The sequence below is a fragment of the Pseudophryne corroboree genome, chromosome 5 (genome assembly GCF_028390025.1).
Source record: "Pseudophryne corroboree isolate aPseCor3 chromosome 5, aPseCor3.hap2, whole genome shotgun sequence".
In the NCBI taxonomy this organism is placed as follows: Eukaryota; Metazoa; Chordata; class Amphibia; order Anura; family Myobatrachidae; genus Pseudophryne; species Pseudophryne corroboree.
The window spans coordinates 839,370,445-839,394,689 of NC_086448.1; the positions used below are offsets into that span (position 1 = coordinate 839,370,445).

At 50.1% G+C, this 24,245-nt stretch overlaps 1 protein-coding gene across 2 annotated transcripts in view; it reads left to right on the forward strand.

The window, feature by feature from the left end:
- The window catches only part of KLHL18 (kelch like family member 18), a 116,227-nt gene that overhangs the window by 38,113 nt on the left and 53,869 nt on the right, over nucleotides 1-24,245 (forward strand). For both annotated transcript variants that reach the window (XM_063924614.1, XM_063924615.1), the window contains exons 2-6: nucleotides 10,680-10,810; nucleotides 12,945-13,085; nucleotides 18,695-18,893; nucleotides 20,330-20,490; nucleotides 20,706-20,842. In XM_063924614.1, the coding sequence (XP_063780684.1) occupies nucleotides 10,680-10,810; nucleotides 12,945-13,085; nucleotides 18,695-18,893; nucleotides 20,330-20,490; nucleotides 20,706-20,842 (769 nt within the window). The remainder of the gene's footprint in view (nucleotides 1-10,679; nucleotides 10,811-12,944; nucleotides 13,086-18,694; nucleotides 18,894-20,329; nucleotides 20,491-20,705; nucleotides 20,843-24,245) is intronic.

The following is a 24,245-nucleotide window of genomic DNA, read 5'->3' on the forward strand; positions in this document are numbered from 1 at the left end:
TTTCCCCCGATAGAAAATTATTGGCGTTATACCCTTTTCCGCCAGAAGTTAGGGCACGTTGGGAAACACCCCCTAGGGTGGATAAGGCGCTCACACGCTTATCAAAACAAGTGGCGTTACCGTCTCCAGATACGGCCGCCCTCAAGGAGCCAGCTAATAGGAGGCTGGAAAATATCCAAAAAAGTATATACACACATACTGGTGTTATACTGCGACCAGCGATCGCCTCAGCCTGGATGTGCAGCGCTGGGGTGGCTTGGTCGGATTCCCTGACTGAAAATATTGATACCCTTGACAGGGACAGTATTTTATTGACTATAGAGCATTTAAAGGATGCATTACTATATATGAGAGATGCACAGAGGGATATTTGCACTCTGGCATCAAGAGTAAGTGCGATGTCCATGTCTGCCAGAAGATGTTTATGGACACGACAGTGGTCAGGTGATGCAGATTCCAAACGGCACATGGAAGTATTGCCGTATAAAGAAAAAGACACCGTCTTTCAGCCTCAGTCCTTTCGTCCCCATAAGGGCAAGCGGGCAAAAGGCCAGTCATATCTGCCCAGGGGTAGAGGAAAGGGAAGAAGACTGCAGCAGGCAGCCCCTTCCCAGGAACAGAAGCCCTCCACCGCTTCTGCCAAGTCCTCAGCATGACGCTGGGGCCGTACAAGCGGACTCAGGTGCGGTGGAAGGTCGTCTCAAGAGTTTCAGCGCGCAGTGGGCTCACTCGCAAGTGGACCCCTGGATCCTACAAGTAGTATCCCAGGGGTACAGATTGGAAATTCGAGACGTCTCCACCTCGCAGGTTCCTGAAGTCTGCTTTACCAATGTCTCCCTCCGACAGGGAGGCAGTATTGGAAACAATTCACAAGCTGTATTCCCAGCAGGTGATAATCAAAGTACCCCTCCTACAACAAGGAAAGGGGTATTATTCCACACTATTTGTGGTACTGAAGCCAGACGGCTCGGTGAGATCTATTCTAAATCTGAAATCTTTGAACACTTACATACAAAGGTTCAAATCAAGATGGAGTCACTCAGAGCAGTGATAGCGAACCAGGAAGAAGGGGACTATATGGTGTCCCTGGACATCAAGGATGCTTACCTCCATGTCCCAAATTGCCCTTCTCACCAAGGGTACCTCAGGTTCGTGGTACAGAACTGTCACTATCAGTTTCAGACGCTGCCGTTTGGATTGTCCACGGCACCCCGGGTCTTTACCAAGGTAATGGCCGAAATTATGATTCTTCTTCAAAGAAAAGGCGTCTTAATTATCCCTTACTTGGACGATCTCCTGATAAGGGCAAGGTCCAGAGAACAGTTGGAGGTCGGAGTAGCACTATCTCAAGTAGTTCTACGACAGCACGGATGGATTCTAAATATTCCAAAATCGCAGCTGATTCCGACGACACGTCTGCTGTTCCTAGGGATGATTCTGGACACGGTCCAGAAAAAGGTGTTTCTCCCGGAGGAGAAAGCCAGGGAGTTATCCGAGCTAGTTAGGAACCTCCTAGAACCAGGCCAAGTGTCAGTGCATCAATGCACAAGAGTCCTGGGAAAAATGGTGGCTTCTTACGAAGCGATTCCATTCGGCAGATTTCACGCAAGAATTTTTCAGTGGGATCTGCTGGACGAATGGTCCGGATCGCATCTTCAGATGCATCAGCGGATAATCCTGTCTCCAAGGACAAGGGTGTCTCTTCTGTGGTGGCTGCAGAGTGCTCATCTACTAGAGGGCAGCAGATTCGGCATTCAGGACTGGGTCCTGGTGACCACGGATGCCAGCCTGAGAGGCTGGGGAGCAGTCACACAGGGAAGAAATTTCCATGGAGTGTGGTCAAGTCTGGAGACTTCTCTCCACATAAATATACTGGAGCTAAGGGCAAGTTACAATGCTCTGAGCCTAGGAAGACCTCTGCTTCAAAGTCAACTGGTGCTGATCCAGTCGGACAACATCACGGCAGTCGCCCACGTAAACAGACAGGGCGGCACAAGAAGCAGGAGGGCAATGGCAGCAAGGATTCTTCGCTGGGCGAAAAATCATGTGATAACACTGTCAGCGGTGTTCATTCCGGGAGTGGACAACTGGGAAGCAGACTTCCTCAGCAGGCACGACCTCCACCCGGGGGAGTGGGGACTTCATCTGGAAGTCTTCCACATGATTGTGAACCGTTGGGAAAGACCAAAGGTGGACATGATGGCGTCCCGTCTGAACAAAAAACTGGACAGGTATTGCGCCAGGTCAAGAGACCCTCAGGCAATAGCTGGGACGCTCTGGTAACACCGTGGGTGTACCAGTCGGTGTATGTGTTCCCTCCTCTGCCTCTCATACCCAAGGTACTGAGAATTATAAGACGGAGAGGAGTAAGAACTATACTCGTGGCTCCGGATTGGCCAAGAAGGACTTGGTACCCGGAACTTCAAGAGATACTAAGAAGGGACTTGCTTCAGCAAGGATCATGTCTGTTCCAAGACTTACCGCGGCTGCGTTTGACGGCATGGCGGTTGAACGCCGGATCCTAAAGGAAAAAGGCATTCCGGAAGAGGTCATCCCTACCCTGGTCAGAGCCAGGAAGGAGGTGACCGCACAACATTATCACCGCATTTGGCGAAAATATGTTGCATGGTGTGAGGCCAGGAAGGCCCCCACGGAGGAATTTCAACTCGGTCGATTCCTGCATTTCCTGCAAACAGGAGTGTCTATGGGCCTCAAATTGGGGTCCATTAAGGTTCAAATTTCGGCCCTGTCGATTTTCTTCCAGAAAGAATTGGCTTCAGTTCCTGAAGTCCAGAAGTTTGTCAAGGGAGTACTGCATATACAACCCCCTTTTGTGCCTCCAGTGGCACTGTGGGATCTCAACGTAGTTCTGGGATTCCTCAAATCACATTGGTTTAAACCGCTCAAATCTGTGGATTTGAAATATATCACATGGAAAGTGACCATGCTGTTGGCCCTGGCCTCGGCCAGGCGAGTGTCAGAATTGGCGGCTTTGTCTCACAAAAGCCCATATCTGATTGTCCATTCGGACAGGGCAGAGCTGCGGACTCGTCCCCAGTTTCTCCCTAAGGTGGTGTCAGCGTTTCACCTGAACCAGCTTATTGTGGTACCTGCGGCTACTAGGGACTTGGAGGACTCCAAGTTGCTAGATGTTGTCAGGGCCCTGAAAATATATGTTTCCAGGACGGCTGGAGTCAGGAAAACTGACTTGCTGTTATCCTGTATGCACTCAACAAACGGGGTGCTCTTGCTTCTAAGCAGACGATTGCTAGTTGGATGTGTAGTACAATTCAGCTTGCACATTCTGTGGCAGGCCTGCCACAGCCAAAATATGTAAATGCCCATTCCACAAGGAAGGTGGGCTCATCTTGGGCGGCTGCCCGAGGGGTCTTGGCTTTACAACTTTGCCGAGCTGCTACTTGGTCAGGGGCAAACACGTTTGCAAAATTCTACAAATTTGATACCCTGGCTGAGGAGGACCTGGAGTTCTCTCATTCGGTGCTGCAGAGTCATCCGCACTCTCCCGCCCGTTTGGGAGCTTTGGTATAATCCCCATGGTCCTTACGGAGTCCCCAGCATCCACTTAGGACGTCAGAGAAAATAAGAATTTACTTACCGATAATTCTATTTCTCATAGTCCGTAGTGGATGCTGGGCGCCCATCCCAAGTGCGGATTGTCTGCAATACTTGTACATAGTTATTGTTACAAAAATCGGGTTATTATTGTTGTGAGCCATCTTTTCAGAGGCTCCGCTGTTATCATGCTGTTAACTGGGTTCAGATCACAAGTTATACGGTGTGATTGGTGTGGCTGGTATGAGTCTTACCCGGGATTCAAAATCCTTCCTTATTGTGTACGCTCGTCCGGGCACAGTGTCCTAACTGAGGCTTGGAGGAGGGTCATAGGGGGAGGAGCCAGTGCACACCACCTGATCCTAAAGCTTTTACTTTTGTGCCCTGTCTCCTGCGGAGCCGCTATTCCCCATGGTCCTTACGGAGTCCCCAGCATCCACTACGGACTACGAGAAATAGAATTATCGGTAAGTAAATTCTTATTATATATATATATATATATATATATATATACACAGACACATACACCTTGCTGCAGCAGAGACAGTGGAGAAAGTCACTGCCTCACCGGGAAAACTCTGTCTGAAAGCCACATTGGGCCCGCAGCTGCCTGAGTGGAGCTCCGCGCTGCAGCTCCCACTGCATCCAAGGCGCTGCAGCTCCCACTGCATCCAAGGCGCCGCAGCTCCCACTGCATCCAACCAGCCAGGAAGCAGCAGCTGTCTGTAATATCGGTCAGCTGAGCCAATGGATCAGTGGGCAGGGGGGGTTTCCGGGTACTCGGAACCCCCCCTGCATGTGCGTATGACACATACTTATATTTGTATGCTCTTTAGTGTGTCCCATCCCCCATAAGTAGGTTCATTACTTACTCCCCTCCTCCATATGTACTGTATGTGCCCCAGAGCCGGTGTTTCCCTGTCATGCTGCTTACTAGTGGAGACCACCCACCGGGCTGTAAGATCTGCACTGTCTGTGGTCCCGCAGGACCCCATGGGTTACTTACCTAAAAGCTGTTTCCTTAGTATTGGTATGGTTCCTCTTCCAGGCGGCAGCAGCGTTACAGCGACGCTGCGGGTGCAGACATGTAGACAGGAGCTGCTTGCTGCAGGAGAGCCGGGATCCCGGGGCCTGGAGGAGGTGCATTGGGGCTATGAGAAGCGGCCGTGGGGGCGCCCCTCGGGAGCTATAGTTACATCCTCCTCCTATGCCCCTCAACATGATGTCACACGTGTCAGCGCGGAGGTAGCGCTGAGGCCCTATGTGGTACAGCCTGATAGCGTCGGCTGCACCTGATTAGACCCGCAGCAGCAGCCAGCGCAGTGTAAGGAGGAGGCCGCAGCAGCAGCCAGCGCAGTGTAAGGAGGAGGCCGCAGCAGCAGCCAGCGCAGTGTAAGGAGGAGGCGCAGCAGCAGTCAGCGCAGTGTAAGGAGGAGGCCGCAGCAGCAGCCGGCGCAGTGTAAGGAGGAGGCCGCAGCAGCAGCCAGCGCAGTGTAAGGAGGAGGCCGCAGCAGCAGCCGGCGCAGTGTAAGGAGGAGGCCGCATCAGCAGCCGGCGCAGTGTAAGGAGGAGGCCGCAGCAGCAGCCGGCGCAGTGTAAGGAGGAGGCCGCAGCAGCAGCCGGCGCAGTGTAAGGAGGAGGCCGCAGCAGCAGCCGGCGCAGTGTAAGGAGGAGGCCGCAGCAGCAGCCAGCGCAGTGTAAGGAGGAGGCCGCAGCAGCAGCCGGCGCAGTGTAAGGAGGCCGCAGCAGCAGCAGCCGGCGCAGTGTAAGGAGGAGGCGCAGCAGCAGCCGGCGCAGTGTAAGGAGGAGGCGCAGCAGCAGCCGGCGCAGTGTAAGGAGGAGGCCGCAGCAGCAGCCGGCGCAGTGTAAGGAGGAGGCCGCAGCAGCAGCCGGCGCAGTGTAAGGAAGAGGCGCAGCAGCAGCCAGCGCAGTGTAAGGAGGAGGCCGCAGCAGCAGCCAGCGCAGTGTAAGGAGGAGGCCGCAGCAGCAGCCGGCGCAGTGTAAGGAGGAGGCCGCAGCAGCAGTCAGCGCAGTGTAAGGAGGAGGCCGCAGCAGCAGTCAGCGCAGTGTAAGGAGGAGGCCGCAGCAGCAGCCAGCGCAGTGTAAGGAGGAGGCCGCAGCAGCCAGCGCAGTGTAAGGAGGAGGCCGCAGCAGCAGCCGGCGCAGTGTAAGGAAGAGGCGCAGCAGCAGCCAGCGCAGTGTAAGGAGGAGGCCGCAGCAGCAGCCAGCGCAGTGTAAGGAGGAGGCCGCAGCAGCAGCCGGCGCAGTGTAAGGAGGAGGCCGCAGCAGCAGCCGGCGCAGTGTAAGGAGGAGGCCGCAGCAGCAGCCAGCGCAGTGTAAGGAGGAGGCCGCAGCAGCAGCCGGCGCAGTGTAAGGAGGAGGCCGCAGCAGCAGCCGGCGCAGTGTAAGGAGGAGGCCGCAGCAGCAGCCGACGCAGTGTGAGGAGGAGGCCGCAGCAGCAGCCGGCGCAGTGTAAGGAGGAGGCCGCAGCAGCAGCCGGCGCAGTGTAAGGAGGAGGCCGCAGCAGCAGTCAGCGCAGTGTAAGGAGGAGGCCGCAGCAGCAGCCAGCGCAGTGTAAGGAGGAGGCCGCATACAGAGACATCCTTCCTTTTTTGCTAGATGAATTCAGTGGCGTCCTCCAGATGCCGGCGCCCCTAGGCAGCTGCCCACTGGTGGGGCCAGCCCTGCCCGTCTCGCAGAACTCCTCCTCTTCGTGGCATTGAGCGCTGTAATCCCGATCTCCTGCACTGGGTTACATGGCTCAATAGAGGGAATATCTCGGTGCGTTCAGTAAAACTCCATGTCGGTTAGAGCTGTCGGCATTTGGTCAGTGTCACAGTCCCAACATTAATCAGATATTCAGCTTCTACACTACGGCGTCAGGTGGATATTTCCTCTGGAAAATCCGCGTGTTGTGACCTCTCAGGACGGGATTTGTGTATCTGGAATTGTTTGCTCCGCCCAGTGACGTAAAACTGCTAGACATTGGGAAGCCGTGAAAACATTTTTATTTTATTTCGGTCTTATATCCATTACCCTATGCACCCGTTTTCTTATTGCCATCGTTACTGTGAATAAAATCTCCTCCTTCCTGAGATCACTGCCGCCCAATGAGAGGAGAATCTGTTCTCTGGGGCTCAGCCAATCATGGGGGTTTCCCAGGCCAGCTGTCAATGAATTGGCACCGCCCCTGGACTGTTTGGCCCCTCCCCTGCACTACACTAGTCATTCATTGAACTTGTATCAATACGAGGGAACAAAACACTGAGGGGGAGATGTATGAAGCGGTGAAGAGAGAAGTTGCCCATGGCAACCCATCAGCTTTGAAGTTCAAGTAACATTTTTCAAGTGCATTCTATAACGGTATACGCAGCGGCTGATTGGTTGCTGTGACAGGACGGTCCCGTACGAAAGCACTCGCCGCTTTCGCGTCCCGTCGGCTGCGCACAGAATGGAATGTCAAGTCACACGAGGCCTGACCACATAGGGGATTCCCGCTTACCGTCAGTAACCGCCTGTTACTGACTCCACCCACTGCGTTGTGGGCGGGTTTATGCTGCCACCACCAAACTCCTAACCTGCCGTGGCGTTTGGAACCACGGTTCTGCTCTGTATGTGCCGACGCACTGCCTTACCACACCTGTGTGGTGCTGACGAATCCCCACTAGCCACTTGCTAGGCCTCTACCGGTAGCTGGTGGAAGGCGGAACTTGGAGACGTTAGGTGCTTCCCTGGACAGCCGGAGGACGGGGCTATGGTTGGCATAACCCTGTAGGTCACAAGATGAAGCAATCTTCTTGAGGCAATGATGTTTTATTGGCTAAATAGTTCTAAAGAGAACTCTTCCCTATTGCTAGGGGCAACAGCATACAGCAAGATGTTTCAGCAGAATAAGATGGTACAACTACAACCTGGAGGCTCACAGGCATCCTCTTTTTATCTCAGTTCTACACACAGTACCACAGGGGGGTAAGCCCTCCCTGTCTTCTCCAACCAATCAGGTTATCGCAGAAAATAATAAAGAAATACAAGTTTACATTTCAAAAGTTAAGAATTAGATAAAGCACATTCCTGCTCCTCTTCATATATAACCAAACCAGTGGCTTTCCCAAACACAATCTGATTATCATCTTCCTGTCTCTTTCACAACTGTAAATGTAACTTGCATTTCAATTGCATTCACCCTCTCACACATAGACAACGTTCTTATACTGTAAATTACACATAATCTGCATCACACATAATGCAGCCTAAGAAATGTTACATCAAACTGTTGTTGAATGAAAATCACTAGTTTGCATTTGTAAAACACAATCTGATTAACATGTTCCTGTCTCTCTAACATCTCCATGCAAACCCAGTTCACACAATATTCAGAGAAGACAGCAACAAATCCTTTCACCTGCATGTGTCTATAAAGTTACACAGAGACACATCTCAATCTCAAAGAAATGGCTTGTCCATACACCCCTTTCCAGGTGCCAGGGTCATCAGCATCTCAATTCCTAGGTGAGAAGCTTCCAAGCCATTTGTCCACAAACGTAAATGCATTTTAAAACCAACACAGCTTACACATTCCTTCTAAGTGCTGGCATTTGCATGCAATGTAAATGTGCAATCTTACAACTGTGCTATTGCATTAAATATAACATTGGTGAAAACACAGTATTAAATATATTTTTAAATACCCGGTGCCTAGCACCCACACTACATTTAAAGATGGCGCTTAGCACCAGTGCACAGTTTAAAAGTGGCGCTAAGCGCCCATTGTCCTTGTAATGGCGCCGGGCACTAGGGGTTAACCCCTTCAGTGCCGCGGCGGCCATTTCACGTGTGGCTGGTTAGTCTCTCCGGTCACACTTGCTATGGGCAACTTCACTGTTTTACTGCTTCATACATCTCCCCCTGAGCTTCTGAGCGCGGGAGTAAGACTGCATACAGCGTACTGTGTCATTTCCGTGCTGTGAAAGTGCAGCCGTTCCATATACTGCCAGAGTGTATATGGGGGCAGAATGATATATGGAGGCGACATAGGAGGTGCCGGCTTAGTAACCCAGTCGGCAGTGTTCTCCTGTCAAGACAACAATAGCGAACAAAGAATTCACAAAAATATTCAATCAAATTGGGAGAGTTTCTCCGGTAATGAAATAGATCGTTAGTAGCCTGGCGCCCCCCCCTTCACATCCCCTATATAATTTTATTAATCTGTTGAATGCAAATTGGAGCAATTGAGGGGGTAATTCAGATCTGATCACTGCTGAGTGTTTTCGCACAGCGGGCGATAAGATCCGAGCTGTGCATGCGTATGCACCGCAATGCACAGGCGTGATGGACGGCTGCAAAACGGATCGCCGCTCAGTGATGGGTTTGTGCGAAGAATGCATTCGCACAACCATTCGCAAGGAGATTGACAGGAAGAGGGCGTTAGTGGGTGGCAACTGACCGTTTTCTGGGAGTGTTTGGGAAAACGCAGGCGTGTGCAAGTGTTTGCAGGGCGGGTGTCTGACGTCAATTCCGGGCCCGGACAGGCTGATGTGATCGCAGCGGCTGAGTAAGTCCTGGGCTGCGCAGAGACTGCACAAGATCTGTTCGTACAGCTCTGCTTCACAAGCGTTCGTACACCTGCACAGCGAAAATACACTCCCCTATGGGCGGCGACTATCTGCTCGCAGGACTGCAAAAATCACCTGCTAGCGATCAGGTCTGCATTACCCCCCGAGTCTCTGTGTGCTGTGAGCCTCATTGTATATAGCGCCATCCGTCTCCCATTGTCATATAACAAGAGGGGCAGCAGTGGAGCCTCCCCCCCCCTTATTTAGCGATAGTGTTGGAGGTCTCCTGTCCGCAGCGCACGCTTCCATATGTCCTGAGATGTCCTGGCTCCTGTGTAGTAAGTGTTTAGTTAGTGGTAGGCGACATCAGCCAGTCAGTGCTAGTATATAGTATTCCGCACAATGCCTGTGTACAGGGGGCAGCCGTGCTTTCCTGCAGCCTGGTCATGCACTAGGTGCCAGGGTCACCACCTGGCTAGTGACAGTCACCGGTCTCCTTGTACAGATTGGCGGCCAGTGACCGGTGCTCGCTGTCAGACTGTCCCTTCTGTATAGGGGTTAGTGCCACGTCTGCGGGCGTTACCTGGCAGATTACTGTATAATTGGCACATCCGGATCCCTGGTCGGTTGTACTGACGTAATGCTTTATCTGCTCAGGTGTAGCACATACCTAATACATCCCCTGAGTCAGCCAATGTCTAAGAGAATGTGGCCGGTAACTCGCTGCTCACTGGCTCCTAATGAAGTGTTCAGAATATTAGCCCCGCCCACGTAATGTCTGCCTGCGCTGTACATGTGACGTGTGTGCTGCTATTGCACTGTGATGGTCATTCTGAGTTGCTCGCTCGCTACCAGTTTTTAGCAGCTTTGCAAACGCTTTGCCGCCACCCACTGGGAGTGTATTTTAGCTTAGCAGAAGTGCGAATGAAAGGATCGCAGAGCGGCGGCCAAGTTTGTTTGTGCAGTTTTAGAGCAGCTCCAGAACTACTCAGCGCTTGCGATCACTCCAGACTGTTCAGTTCCGGATTTGACGTCACAAACGCCCTGCGTTCCCCCAGCCACGCCTGCGTTTTTCCTGGCACGCCTGGGTTTTTTTGAACACTCCCTGAAAACGGTCAGTTGACACCCAGAAACGCCCTCTTCCTGTCAATCACTCTGCGGCCAGCAGTGCGACTGAAAAGCTTCGCTAGACCCTGTGTGAAACGACATCGTTCGTTGTAATAGTACGTTGCGCCGCATGCGCAGAAGTGCCGTTTTTTTGCCTCATCGCTGCACAGCGAACGAATGCAGCTGGCGATCAACTCGGAATGACCACCTGTGTCCGATATGCCTGTACAGTTTACTTATTATCATGACAAGGTTAGCGCACCTTGTGCAGTATATAATCTGCTCTGTTGTGACTATAGCGCTTTGCGGAGTGTGAAACTGCGGCCCCTCCTGTATAAAATGTGCGTTATGTGTGTTACTTTAGGGCTTGTGTGATACAGGAACAGAACCTGTGTAATAACTGGTTTTATGTCTTTATTTTACAACTTTGTGTATATTTCCTTCAAGGTCGGGGAGCACAAGTTCAGCGCCCACCGGATTGTGTTGGCGGCCTCCATCCCTTACTTCCACGCCATGTTCACCAATGACATGATGGAGTGTAAGCAGGACGAGATAGTCATGCAGGGAATGGACCCCAGGTAACCCTCCTGTGACCCCCTAATCCTCCGCTCCTATAGCACATATATGTAGTTCTGTATGTATTCTATGTGGCTGTGTGTAATCTGTGCAGTAGCTGTCCGATCCTATAGCACATATATGTAGTTCTGTATGTATTCTATGTGGCTGTGTGTAATCTGTGCAGTAGCTGTCCGCTCCTATAGCACATATATGTAGTTCTGTATGTATTCTATGTGGCTGTGTGTAATCTGTGCAGTAGCTGTCCGATCCTATAGCACATATATGTAGTTCTGTATGTATTCTATGTGGCTGTGTGTAATCTGTGCAGTAGCTGTCCGCTCCTATATCACATATATGTAGTTCTGTATGTATTCTATGTGGCTGTGTGTAATCTGTGCAGTAGCTGTCCGCTCCTATAGCACATATATGTAGTTCTGTATGTATTCTATGTGGCTGTGTGTAATCTGTGCAGTAGCTGTCCGCTCCTATAGCACATATATGTAGTTCTGTATGTATTCTATGTGGCTGTGTGTAATCTGTGCAGTATCTGTCCGTTCCTATAGTACATATATGTAGTTCTGTATGTATTCTATGTGGCTGTGTGTAATGTGTGTAATAGCTGTCCGCTCCTATAGTACATATATGTAGTTCTGTATGTATTCTATGTGGCTGTGTGTAATGTGTGCAGTAGCTGTCCGCTCCTATAGCACATATATGTAGTTCTGTATGTATTCTATGTGGCTGTGTGTAATGTGTGCAGTATCTGTCCGCTCCTATAGCACATATATGTAGTTATGTATGTATTCTATGTGGCTGTGTGTAATCTCTGTAGTAGCTGTCCGCTCCTATAGCACATATATGTAGTTCTGTATGTATTCTATGTGGCTGTGTGTAATCTGTGCAGTAGCTGTCCGCTCCTATAGCACATATATGTAGTTCTGTATGTATTCTATGTGGCTGTGTGTAATCTTTGCAGTAGCTGTCCGCTCCTATAGCACATATATGTAGTTCTGTATGTATTCTATGTGGCTGTGTGTAATCTGTGCAGTAGCTGTCCGCTCCTATAGCACATATATATACGGGGTACCCAAAAGAAACAGGTATTGTGTTCTAGAGGGCGGGGCGCTTGTAGTACGGGCTTACGCCGCTAGGTGAATGTCTGCTGAGCCGGTATTCCCGCTGACGCTGCGGGGGACGGTAGCGTTTCACTGCAGTGATTAGTGTTTTTCCCAATGAGTTATTCACTCTGTCTATTTTTAGTGAAGTCAGATGTGAACAAAATGCTCATTTGTCTGTTACATGAGAGGGATTGTGCGCTCAGAATGTGTTCCCCAGGGTCAAACTCTCAAACCAAAGGTTTTATTTGGAAAGTTGGAAAAGGCGGCGTGAGGAAAAAACGTCCCGATCTGTGGCGACCAGGTGACTGGTTCTCCCGTCATGACAACGCACCGGCCCACACAGCGCTGAGTGTTAAGCAGTTTTTAGCCAAAAACAACGTGACACCTTTACCTCACCCACCATATACACGCGATCTCACCCCATGTGACTTTTTTTTTTTTATTCCCTTGGATGGAAAGAGACCATAAAGGAAAACGTGTTGCTGGTAGTGAAGAAGTGAAACAAAAAAACTGCAAAAGTACTAAAAGGCTCCAACGAAGTGGAGGTGAAAAAATGTTATGATCAATGGAAAAAACATTTGGATTAAAGTAACGATTCAGGTGGAGAGTACTGTGAGGACGACTGAAGGTTCAAAATGTAGAAATTAATAAATCTTGAATTCCTGTTTCTTTTGGGTACCCCCTCTATATGTATTCAATGTAAGCTCTCACGAGCAGGGCCCCCAACCTCCATGTGCTTATCCTTCTCTTACTTAAACCATCCTCAACAGCGCCAAATCCTGCGTTTTTCTGCCACCCTGATACTTGTATCAATGTCGTCTGGTGCTGCAGCAATGTGTATATACCCTGCACTTGTCCTGTATTGTCTGTACTGCAAGTCATTATTTTTATTGTCTTGTTTATGTGCTCTGTAATAGGCGCTGCGGAACCCTTGTGACGCCATATAAATAAGGGATAATTATAATATGTAGCTGTATGTAATCTGTGGGTTACACGCAGTAATTAGTAATTACCCGCCTCTACCCTCCCCCCACAGCGCACTGGAATCCCTGATAAACTTTGCCTATAACGGACGCCTGGCGATAGATCAGCAGAATGTGCAGTCTCTCCTGATGGGGGCCAGTTTCCTGCAGCTGCAGAATATAAAGGACGCCTGCTGCTCCTTCCTGAAGGAAAGGTAGGTGGAGAACCAAGGGTGGCGCTGAACAGCAACGTCATTTTCTGTTCACATACAAAGATAAAAACTCTTCTTATGTTATTTAATGCTATTGGGATCACTTTACGTGTCATATTGTGTGATTCTACGCTAATGTGCAGCCATTGCTTAGGAACAGCGGCAACTGCTGTCCATTGGCTGAACGGGTATTAGGGAGTAGGTGGCTGTAGTATCTCGGAGAGCTGACATTTGGGTCTTGGCCTCTAGTGGGCCTGGTTCTGAGCTGGGAATACAGTAACTGTGCACCTGGAGACACCACGCTGCAGTACAGGGGGTGCGGTGGCTGTAGTGTCAGGAGAGCTGACATTTGGGTCTTGGCCTCTAGTGGGCCTGGTTCTGAGCTGGGAATACAGTAACTGTGCACCTGGAGACACCACGCTGCAGTACAGGGGGTGCGGTGGCTGTAGTGTCAGGAGAGATGATATTTGGGTCCTAGCCTCTAGTGGGCCTGGTTCTGAGCTGGGAATACAGTAACTGTGCACCTGGAGACACCACGCTGCAGTACAGGGGGTGCGGTGGCTGTAGTGTCAGGAGAGATGATATTTGGGTCCTAGCCTCTAGTGGGCCTGGTTCTGAGCTGGGAATACAGTAACTGTGCACCTGGAGACCCCACGCTGCAGTACAGGGGGTGCGGTGGCTGTAGTGTCAGGGGAGATGACATTTGGGTCCTGGCCTCTAGTGGGCCTGGTTCTGAGCTGAGAATACAGTAACTGTGCACCTGGAGACACCACGCTGCAGTACAGGGGGTGCGGTGGCTGTAGTGTCAGGAGAGATGACATTTGGGTCCTGGCCTCTAGTGGGCCTGGTTCTGAGCTGAGAATACAGTAACTGTGCACCTGGAGACTCCACGCTGCAGTACAGGGGGTGCTGTGTAGTGTCAGGAGAGATGACATTTGGGTCCTGGCCTCTAGTGGGCCTGGTTCTGAGCTGGGAATACAGTAACTGTGCACCTGGAGACTCCACGCTGCAGTACAGTGGGTGCGGTGGCTGTAGTGTCAGGAGAGATGACATTTGGGTCCTGGCCTCTAGTGGGCCTGGTTCTGAGCTGGGAATACAGTAACTGTGCACCTGGAGACACCACGCTGCAGTACAGGGGGTGCTGTGTAGTGTCAGGAGAGATGACATTTGGGTCCTGGCCTCTAGTGGGCCTGGTTCTGAGCTGGGAATACAGTAACTGTGCACCTGGAGACTCCACGCTGCAGTACAGTGGGTGCGGTGGCTGTAGTGTCAGGAGAGATGACATTTGGGTCCTGGCCTCTAGTGGGCCTGGTTCTGAGCTGGGAATACAGTAACTGTGCACCTGGAGACACCACGCTGCAGTACAGGGGGTGCGGTGGCTGTAGTGTCAGGAGAGATGACATTTGGGTCTTGGCCTCTAGTGGGCCTGGTTCTGAGCTGGGAATACAGTAACTGTGCACCTGGAGACCCCACGCTGCAGTACAGGGGGTGCGGTGGCTGTAGTGTCAGGAGAGATGACATTTGGGTCCTGGCCTCTAGTGGGCCTGGTTCTGAGCTGGGAATACAGTAACTGTGCGCACCTGGAGACACCACGCTGCAGTACAGGGGGTGCGGTGGCTGTAGTGTCAGGAGAGATGACATTTGGGTCCTGGCCTCTAGTGGGCCTGGTTCTGAGCTGGGAATACAGTAACTGTGCACCTTGAGACCCCACGCTGCAGTACAGGGGGTGCGGTGGCTGTAGTGTCAGGAGAGATGACATTTGGGTCCTGGCCTCCTAGTGGGCCTGGCTCTGAGCTGGGAATACAGTAACTGTGCACCTGGATACCCCACGCTGCAGTACAGGGGGTGCGGTGGCTGTAGTGTCAGGAGAGATGACATTTGGGTCCTGGCCTCTAGTGGGCCTGGTTCTGAGCTGGGAATACAGTAACTGTGCACCTGGAGACCCCACGCTGCAGTACAGGGGGTGCGGTGGCTGTAGTGTCAGGAGAGATGACATTTGGGTCCTGGCCTCTAGTGGGCCTGGTTCTGAGCTGGGAATACAGTAACTGTGCACCTGGAGACACCACGCTGCAGTACAGGGGGTGCGGTGGCTGTAGTGTCAGGAGAGATGACATTTGGGTCCTGGCCTCTAGTGGGCCTGGTTCTGAGCTGGGAATACAGTAACTGTGCACCTGGAGACCCCACGCTGCAGTACAGGGGGTGCGGTGGCTGTAGTGTCAGGAGAGATGACATTTGGGTCCTGGCCTCTAGTGGGCCTGGTTCTGAGCTGGGAATACAGTAACTGTGCACCTGGAGACCCCACGCTGCAGTACAGGGGGTGCGGTGGCTGTAGTGTCAGGAGAGATGACATTTGGGTCCTGGCCTCTAGTGGGCCTGGTTCTGAGCTGGGAATACAGTAACTGTGCACCTGGAGACACCACGCTGCAGTACAGGGGGTGCGGTGGCTGTAGTGTCAGCAGAGATGACATTTGGGTCCTGGCCTCTAGTGGGCCTGGTTCTGAGCTGGGAATACAGTAATTGTGCACCTGGAGACACCACGCTGCAGTACAGGGGGTGCGGTGTAGTGTCAGGAGAGATGACATTTGGGTCCTGGCCTCTAGTGGGCCTGGTTCTGAGCTGAGAATACAGTAACTGTGCACCTGGAGACACCACGCTGCAGTACAGGGGGTGCGGTGGCTGTAGTGTCAGGAGAGATGACATTTGGGTCTTGGCCTCTAGTGGGCCTGGTTCTGAGCTGGGAATACAGTAACTGTGCACCTGGAGACACCACGCTGCAGTACAGGGGTTGCGGTAGCTGTAGTGTCAGTAGAGATGACATTTGGGTCCTGGCCTCTAGTGGGCCTGGTTCTGAGCTGGGAATACAGTAACTGTGCACCTGGAGACCCCACGCTGCAGTACAGGGGGTGCGGTGGCTGTAGTGTCAGGAGAGATGACATTTGGGTCCTGGCCTCTAGTGGGCCTGGTTCTGAGCTGAGAATACAGTAACTGTGCACCTGGAGACACCACGCTGCAGTACAGGGGGTGCACATACATGCAGGGTAAGGATCGGCCCCAGTGTCTGCAGGCCCCCTAATTACTGGTACATGTTGTAGCTTCGGGATCAGATGCATTTAGCATTTCCTATGTGCGGGATAATTGAGAATTGCTTCTTTATTATAGGAAACCAATCATATTGTATGTCGCTTTTCTTTCTTTTAGGAGCATTTTTTCATTTTTCTTTTTATTAAATCGTATAAACCAAGGCAAATTTTCGTAAAATAAAAATGATTAGGAAAGTTTCTATCGCTACAGGTGTACCCGGAACACCTCACAGAATTACAAGTAATTATATCCTGTCCTGTTTTTCCTCCCGTTCATTTTGATACCAAACATGTCGGCTTAATCCACTGTAAGGAACATTTTCTAGGGGTTATTTACCATCTGCCACTTCCCAGCGTGTCTGAGCCTCACATGTAATAGAACTTCTACAAGCACAGAATGGGAAGAGTTGGCATTTGTGTGCCACCGCTTAGTAAATACGCCCCTTTCACCCTTCAGATAACACATTGGGGTGTTACTGCACTGTGATTTGCTAGGCTGACGTGTATGATACGGGGTCTTGTGGAAATGAGCAGCATGCTCCGCACACGCTATATGTGAACCCTCCTACGTGTGGATGACTCTGTCTTACAACCTGTGACTTTCTATAATGGACCTGTAGGCAGATTCCAGACATGGGTTGGTTGCAGCAATCAGGAGTGTTGATACTTGCAGCGATGTTCTCATTCGTTACATAGCGCCCTGTGCGGCAGCCAAGATGTAAGATGAATTGCCGATTGTGTGTCTGGCTCTGCCTGCCCTGTAACATGGGTTGTGTTGTGACCCAGTTTGGGGAAATGAGCCCTCTTTACAGCCATGCGGAGCTGTGGTGAACGGCTGTCATCATGAGGTCGGGGTATCCACACTTCTGTACGTTTTGGGGGAAGCTGTCTGCATGTCCGTCACACAGACGTGCCATGACTCTCTACCTCTGCTGCCTGCATAGAGGTGACTGGGAGGATTCTGCACAATGTTCCCATTCTTATCCCAACATACAATTTGCTGAGCACTTACAGGCTAGCTACAATCCCGACATGTCATTGGCTGAGCACTTACAGACTAGCTACAATCCCGACATGCTATTTGCTGAGCACTTACAGACTAGCTACAATCCCGACATGCTGTTGGCTGAGCACTTACAGACTAGTTCCAATCCCGACATGCTATTGGCTGAGCACTTGTAGACTAGCTACAATCCCGACATGCTATTGGCTGAGCACTTACAGACTAGTTCCAATCCTGACATGCTATCGGCTGAGCACTTGTGGACTAGCTACAATCCCGACATGCTGTTGGCTGAGCACTTGTAGACTAGCTACAATCCCGACATGCTATTGGCTGAGCACTTACAGACTAGTTCCAATCCCGACATGCTATTGGCTGAGCACTTGTAGACTAGCTACATTCCCAACATGCTGTTGGCTGAGCACTTGTAGACTAGCTACAATCCCGACATGCTATTGGCTGAGCACTTGTAGACTAGCTACAATCCCGACATGCTGTTGGCTGAGCACTTGTAGACTAGCTACAATCCCGACATGCTATTGGCTGAGCACTGAGCTCCAATACTGACATGCCATTGGCTGAGCACTTACATACTAGTTCCAATCCCAAATTACAGTTGTCTGAGCATTTACAGACTACCTCCAATCCCGACATGCTATTGGCTAAGCATTTACAGACTAGCTCCAATACCAACGGCGTATCGCCGTGTCTGTAGGGCCCATAACTGTTACTGACATGCTATTGGCTGACCTCTTGTAGACTAACTCCGTTACTGACATGCTATTGGCTGAGCTCTTGTAGACTAACTCCGTTACTGACATGCTATTGGCTGAGCACTTGTGGGCTAACTTTGATCCTGATATGCTATTGGCTGAGCACTTGTAGACTAGCTCTGATCCTGACATGCTATTGGCTGAGCACTTGTAGACTATCTCTGATCCTGACATGCTATTGGCTGAGCACTTGTAGACTAGTTCCGTTAGTGACATGCTATTGGCTGACCTCTTGTAGACTAGCTCCGTTACTGACATGCTATTGGCTGAGCACTTGTAGACTAGCTCCGTTACTGACATGCTATTGGCTGACCTCTTGTAGACTAGCTCTAATGCTGACATGCTATTGGCTGACCTCTTGTAGACTAGCTCTAATCCTGACATGCTATTGGCTGACCTCTTGTAGACTAGCTCTAATCCTGACATGCTATTGGCTGACCTCTTGTAGGCTAGCTCTAATCCTGACATGCTATTGGCTGACCTCTTGTAGACTAGCTCTAATCCTGACATGCTATTGGCTGACCTCTTGTAGACTAGCTCTAATCCTGACATGCTATTGGCTGACCTCTTGTAGGCTAGCTCCATTACTGACATGAATGCTTATTCTGCAGAATGACGTCACATTTCTATTCCCCAGAGATTATTAGCGGTGTGCAGGGAGATCTCCTCACACAATGACAGGAGCTGGAAGGAAGATTATCCAATGTATTTTCTTTTCCATATTTCCTCATTGCAATGTGATCTGTCTCCTCTTAGACTCCACCCCAAAAATTGTCTGGGTGTGCGTCAGTTTGCGGAGACCATGATGTGTGCGGTGCTGTACGACGCTGCGAATCGCTTCATCCATGAGCACTTTGTGGAGGTCTCCATGTCAGAGGAGTTCCTAGCCCTGGCCTTTGATGAAGTCTTGGAGCTGGTATCCAGGGATGAGCTGAACGTAAAGGCTGAAGAACAGGTAACTCAGGTGCTGGGGAGGGGGGGGGGGGCTTCCAGGTGATAGGAGGAGGGTGGTACTTCAGTGATGGCAGCTATACAGGATTATGTCAGTGTGGAACCTCTCAGTACTGTAAGATGAGTCTATTTGTGCAGGAACGCTGTATGTGATACTGTGAGCAGGCGGCGTCCTGCTTTACCCCCAACCCAGTGATTCTCTACCACAGAGCTGGCAATCCATCAGCAGTATAGTGTGTTATGGTCTCAGACAGCTAGTAAGTGGGCACTGACCGGAGAGGAACTCTTACACAGTGTGTGCGTGTGCCACCTTGTGGATAGAACCATGCGCACTTCATCAGGCCATTAATGTGAGGAGTTTATTTTAATTATCATTAATCTAGAACACATTTATCATATTTGTATTTCAAAATATGCTACATCATTTATGTGTATAACATCATAAATGAAAATACTATGAATCTGGAGTAAGGTCCCCCCAGCAGCACAGAGTATATCAGGAGATGAGTGATGTGTCAGTGAGGACATGGCTGCATGTGACAGGGGCAGTGACATGATGTGAGGAGGGGAATGGAGGCTGCAGGAAGTCACAGACTGAGAGTTATATAGTGTGAGGAGCAGGGTCCCCAGCAGCACAGAGTATATCAGGAGATGAGTGATGTGTCAGTGAGGACAGGGCTGCATGTGACAGGGGCAGTGACATGATGTGAGGAGGGGAATGGAGGCTGCAGGAAGCCACAGACTGAGAGTTATATAGTGGGAGGAGCAGGGTCCCCAGCAGCACAGAGTATATCAGGAGATGAGTGATGTGTCAGTGAGGACAGGGCTGCATGTGACAGGGGCAGTGACATGATGTGAGGAGGGGACTGGAGACAGCAGGAAGCCACAGACTGAGAGTTATATAATGGGAGGAGCAGGAACCCCAGCAGCACAGAGTATATCAGGAGATGAGTGATGTGACAGTGAGGACAGGGCTGCATGTGACAGGGGCAGTGACATGATGTGAGGAGAGGAATGGAGGCAGCAGGAAGCCACAGACTGAGTTATATAGTAGGAGGAGCAGGGTCCCCAGCAGCACAGAGTATATCAGGAGATGAGTGATGTGTCAGTAAGGACAGGACTGCATGTGACAGGGGCAGTGACATGATGTGAGGAGGGGAATGGAGGCAGCAGGAAGCCACAGACTGAGAGTTATATAGTGGGAGGAGCAGGAACCCCAGCAGCACAGAGTGTATCAGGAGGTGTGATGTGTCAGTGAGGACAGGTTCCCCAGCAGCACAGAGTATATCAGGAGATGTCAGTGAGGACAGGTTCCCCAGCAGCACAGAGTATATCAGGAGATGTGTCAGTGAGGACAGGTTCCCCCAGCAGCAGTATAGTATAGTGTGGCGGGGAAGGGGTTGCTCCCGGTCACTTACAGGCCGTCTCTCCTCTGGACAGGTGTTTGAAGCTGCCCTGGCGTGGGTGCGATATGAGCGGGAGCAGCGGGAGCTCTTCCTGCCGGAGCTGCTGACTAAGATCCGCCTGCCCCTGTGTCGTCCTCAGTTCCTCACAGACCGCGTCCAGCAAGACGACCTGGTGCGCTGCTGCCATAAATGCCGGTACGTTACTACCTGTAGGAAATGAAGGGAGCAGACGTGCCGCAGCGCTGATTACAGAGAATATTCCCACACACACACTGCACGCAGCCATCTTATGGCGTGACAGGGCAGAGGTAAAATGGCCGCTTCCATCGTGTATCGGTGGTGGGAGGCGGTTTTCCTGTTACTGCAGTGTCTCGTAGCTCCGCCATCTTATCTCGTTATCTGTGTTACAGGGACCTTGTAGATGAAGCAAAGGACTATCACCTGATGCCGGAGCGTAGGCCGCACCTTATGGCGTTTAAAACTCGCCCACGATGCTGCACGTCTATAGCCGGCCTGATCTACGCTGTGGGCGGCCTCAATTCAGCAGGTACCTTGTTTTCCTGGTCACTTCTCTGACGCTCTGTTACCTTTCTGTGTGGCAGTGTTGTGTTACTGGTCAGTGGTAGCATGGATGGGGGCAGGCGTGTGTGTGTGTGTGTGTGTGTGTGTGTGTGGGGTGTGTTTCAGGGTGGTGTTTGTGCGTGTTCAGGGTGGGTGTGTGTGTGTGTTAGGGGGTGTATACTGTATGTGTGAGTGTATATGTGGGGGGTGTATATAGGTGTGATTGCATGTGTGTGTGTGTGTTGGGGGGTGTATACTGTATGTGTGAGTGTGTATGTGGGGGGTGTATATATATGTGATTGCATGTGTGTGTTGGGGGGTGTTTATGTATGTGTGAGTGTATATGTGGGGGTTGTATATATATGTGATTGCATGTGTGTGTGTTGGGGGGTGTATACTGTATGTGTGAGTGTATGTGGGGGGTGTATATATGTGTGATGGTTTGTGGGGTTGGGGTGTATGTGTGTTGGGGGGGTGTATACTGTATGTGTGAGTGTATATATATGTGATTGCATGTGTGTGTGTTGGGGGGGGGTGTATACTGTATGTGTGAGTGTGTATGTGGGGGGTGTATATATGTGTAATTGTATGTATGTGTGTTGGGTGTGTGTATACTGTATGTGTGAGCAATATATGTGGGGGGTGTATATATGTGTGATTACATGTGTGTCTGCGTTGGGTGTGTGTATACTGTATTTGTGAGCGTGATGTGGGGGGTGTATATATGTGTAATTGTGTGTGTGTGTGTGTGTGTGTGTGTGTTTGGGGGGCGGGGGTGTATGTGTGTTTGTCTGTGGGGTTGGGGTGCTTACTGAAACAGCTGAGAAATGTAATTCTGGCCTGCCCGCTGTAGAGATGTAGGTCAGGGTGCCGTCACTCGGAAATAAGGAGCTCTGTATGTTGTTTTAGTAGTGCCCCCATTGTGTGTATGACATTACCCAGACTAGCCTCACACCGCACAGGCAGGTGTGGTCCTGCCCCGTATTCTGACCCTTGTTGGGTGCATATCTGTATAACAGACCATGCGCTACAGTATATGTTGGTGACACTGATTGCTCAGTACTGTAAGAGATTATAGTGTCATCGCTCCGCCTGTGCTGGGATAGTTATATCATTATACACCATGCGGTACAGTATATGTTGGTGACACTGGTCGGTACTGTAAGATTATAGTGTCATTACGCCGCCTGTACTGGGATAGTTATATCATTATACACCATGCGGTACAGTATATGTTGGTGACACTGGTCGGTACTGTAAGATTATAGTGTCATTGCGCCGCCTGTACTGGGATAGTTATATCATTATACACCATGCGGTACAGTATATGTTGGTGACACTGATTACTCGGTACTGTAAGAGATTATAGTGTCATTGTGCTGCCTGTACTGGGATAGTTATATCATTATACACCATGCGGTACAGTATATGTTGGTGACACTGCTCGGTACTGTAAGAGATTATAGTGTTATTGCTCCGCCTGTACTGGGATAGTTATATCATTATACACCATGCGGTACAGTATATGTTGGTGACACTGCTCAGTACTGTAAGAGATTATAGTGTCATCGCTCCGCCTGTACTGGGATAGTTATATCATTATACACCATGCGGTACAGTATATGTTGGTGACACTGCTCGGTACTGTAAGAGATTATAGTGTCATCGCTCCGCCTGTACTGGGATAGTTATATCATTATACACCATGCGGTACAATATATGTTGGTGACACTGCTTGGTACTGTAAGAGATTATAGTGTCATCGCACCGCCTGTACTGGGATAGTTATATCATTATACACCATGCGGTACAGTATATGTTGGTGACACTGCTCGGTACTGTAAGAGATTATAGTGTCATTGCGCCGCCTGTACTGGGATAGTTATATCATTATACACCATGCGGTACAGTATATGTTGGTGACACTGCTCGGTACTGTAAGAGATTATAGTGTCATTGCGCCGCCTGTACTGGGATAGTTATATCATTATACACCATGCGGTACAGTATATGTTGGTGACACTGCTCGGTACTGTAAGAGATTATAGTGTCATTGCTCCGCCTGTACTGGGATAGTTATATCATTATACACCATGCGGTACAGTATATGTTGGTGACACCGATTGCTCTGTACTGTAAGAGATTATAGTGTCATTGCGCCGCCTGTACTGGGATAGTTATATCATTATACACCATGCGGTACAGTATATGTTGGTGACACTGATTGCTCGGTACTGTAAGAGATTATAGTGTCATTGCGCCGCCTGTACTGGGATAGTTATATCATTATACACCATGCGGTACAGTATATGTTGGTGACACTGGTCGGTACTGTAAGAGATTATAGTGTCATCGCACCGCCTGTACTGGGATAGTTATATCATTATACACCATGCGGTACAGTATATGTTGGTGACACTGATTGCTCGGTACTGTAAGAGATTATAGTGTCATTGTGCTGCCTGTACTGGGATAGTTATATCATTATACACCATGCGGTACAGTATATGTTGGTGACACTGCTCGGTACTGTAAGAGATTATAGTGTCATTGCGCCGCCTGTACTGGGATAGTTATATCATTATACACCATGCGGTACAGTATATGTTGGTGACACTGATTGCTCGGTACTGTAAGAGATTATAGTGTCATCGCACCGCCTGTACTGGGATAGTTATATCATTATACACCATGCGGTACAGTATATGTTGGTGACACTGCTCAGTACTGTAAGAGATTATAGTGTCATTGCTCCGCCTGTACTGGGATAGTTATATCATTATACACCATGCGGTACAGTATATGTTGGTGACACTGATTGCTCGGTACTGTAAGAGATTATAGTGTCATTGCGCCGCCTGTACTGGGATAGTTATATCATTATACACCATGCGGTACAGTATATGTTGGTGACACTGGTCGGTACTGTAAGAGATTATAGTGTCATTGCGCCGCCTGTACTGGGATAGTTATATCATTATCCATCATGCGGTACAGTATATGTTGGTGACACTGATTGCTCGGTACTGTAAGAGATTATAGTGTCATCGCGCCGCGTGTGCTGGGATAGTTATATCATTATACACCATGCGGTACAGTATATGTTGGTGACACTGATTACTCGGTACTGTAAGAGATTATAGTGTCATCGCGCCGCCTGTACTGGGATAGTTATATCATTATACACCATGCGGTACAGTATATGTTGGTGACACTGATTGCTCGGTACTGTAAGAGATTATAGTGTCATCGCGCCGCGTGTGCTGGGATAGTTATATCATTATACACCATGCGGTACAGTATATGTTGGTGACACTGCTCGGTACTGTAAGAGATTATAGTGTCATTGCGCTGCCTGTACTGGGATAGTTATATCATTATACACCATG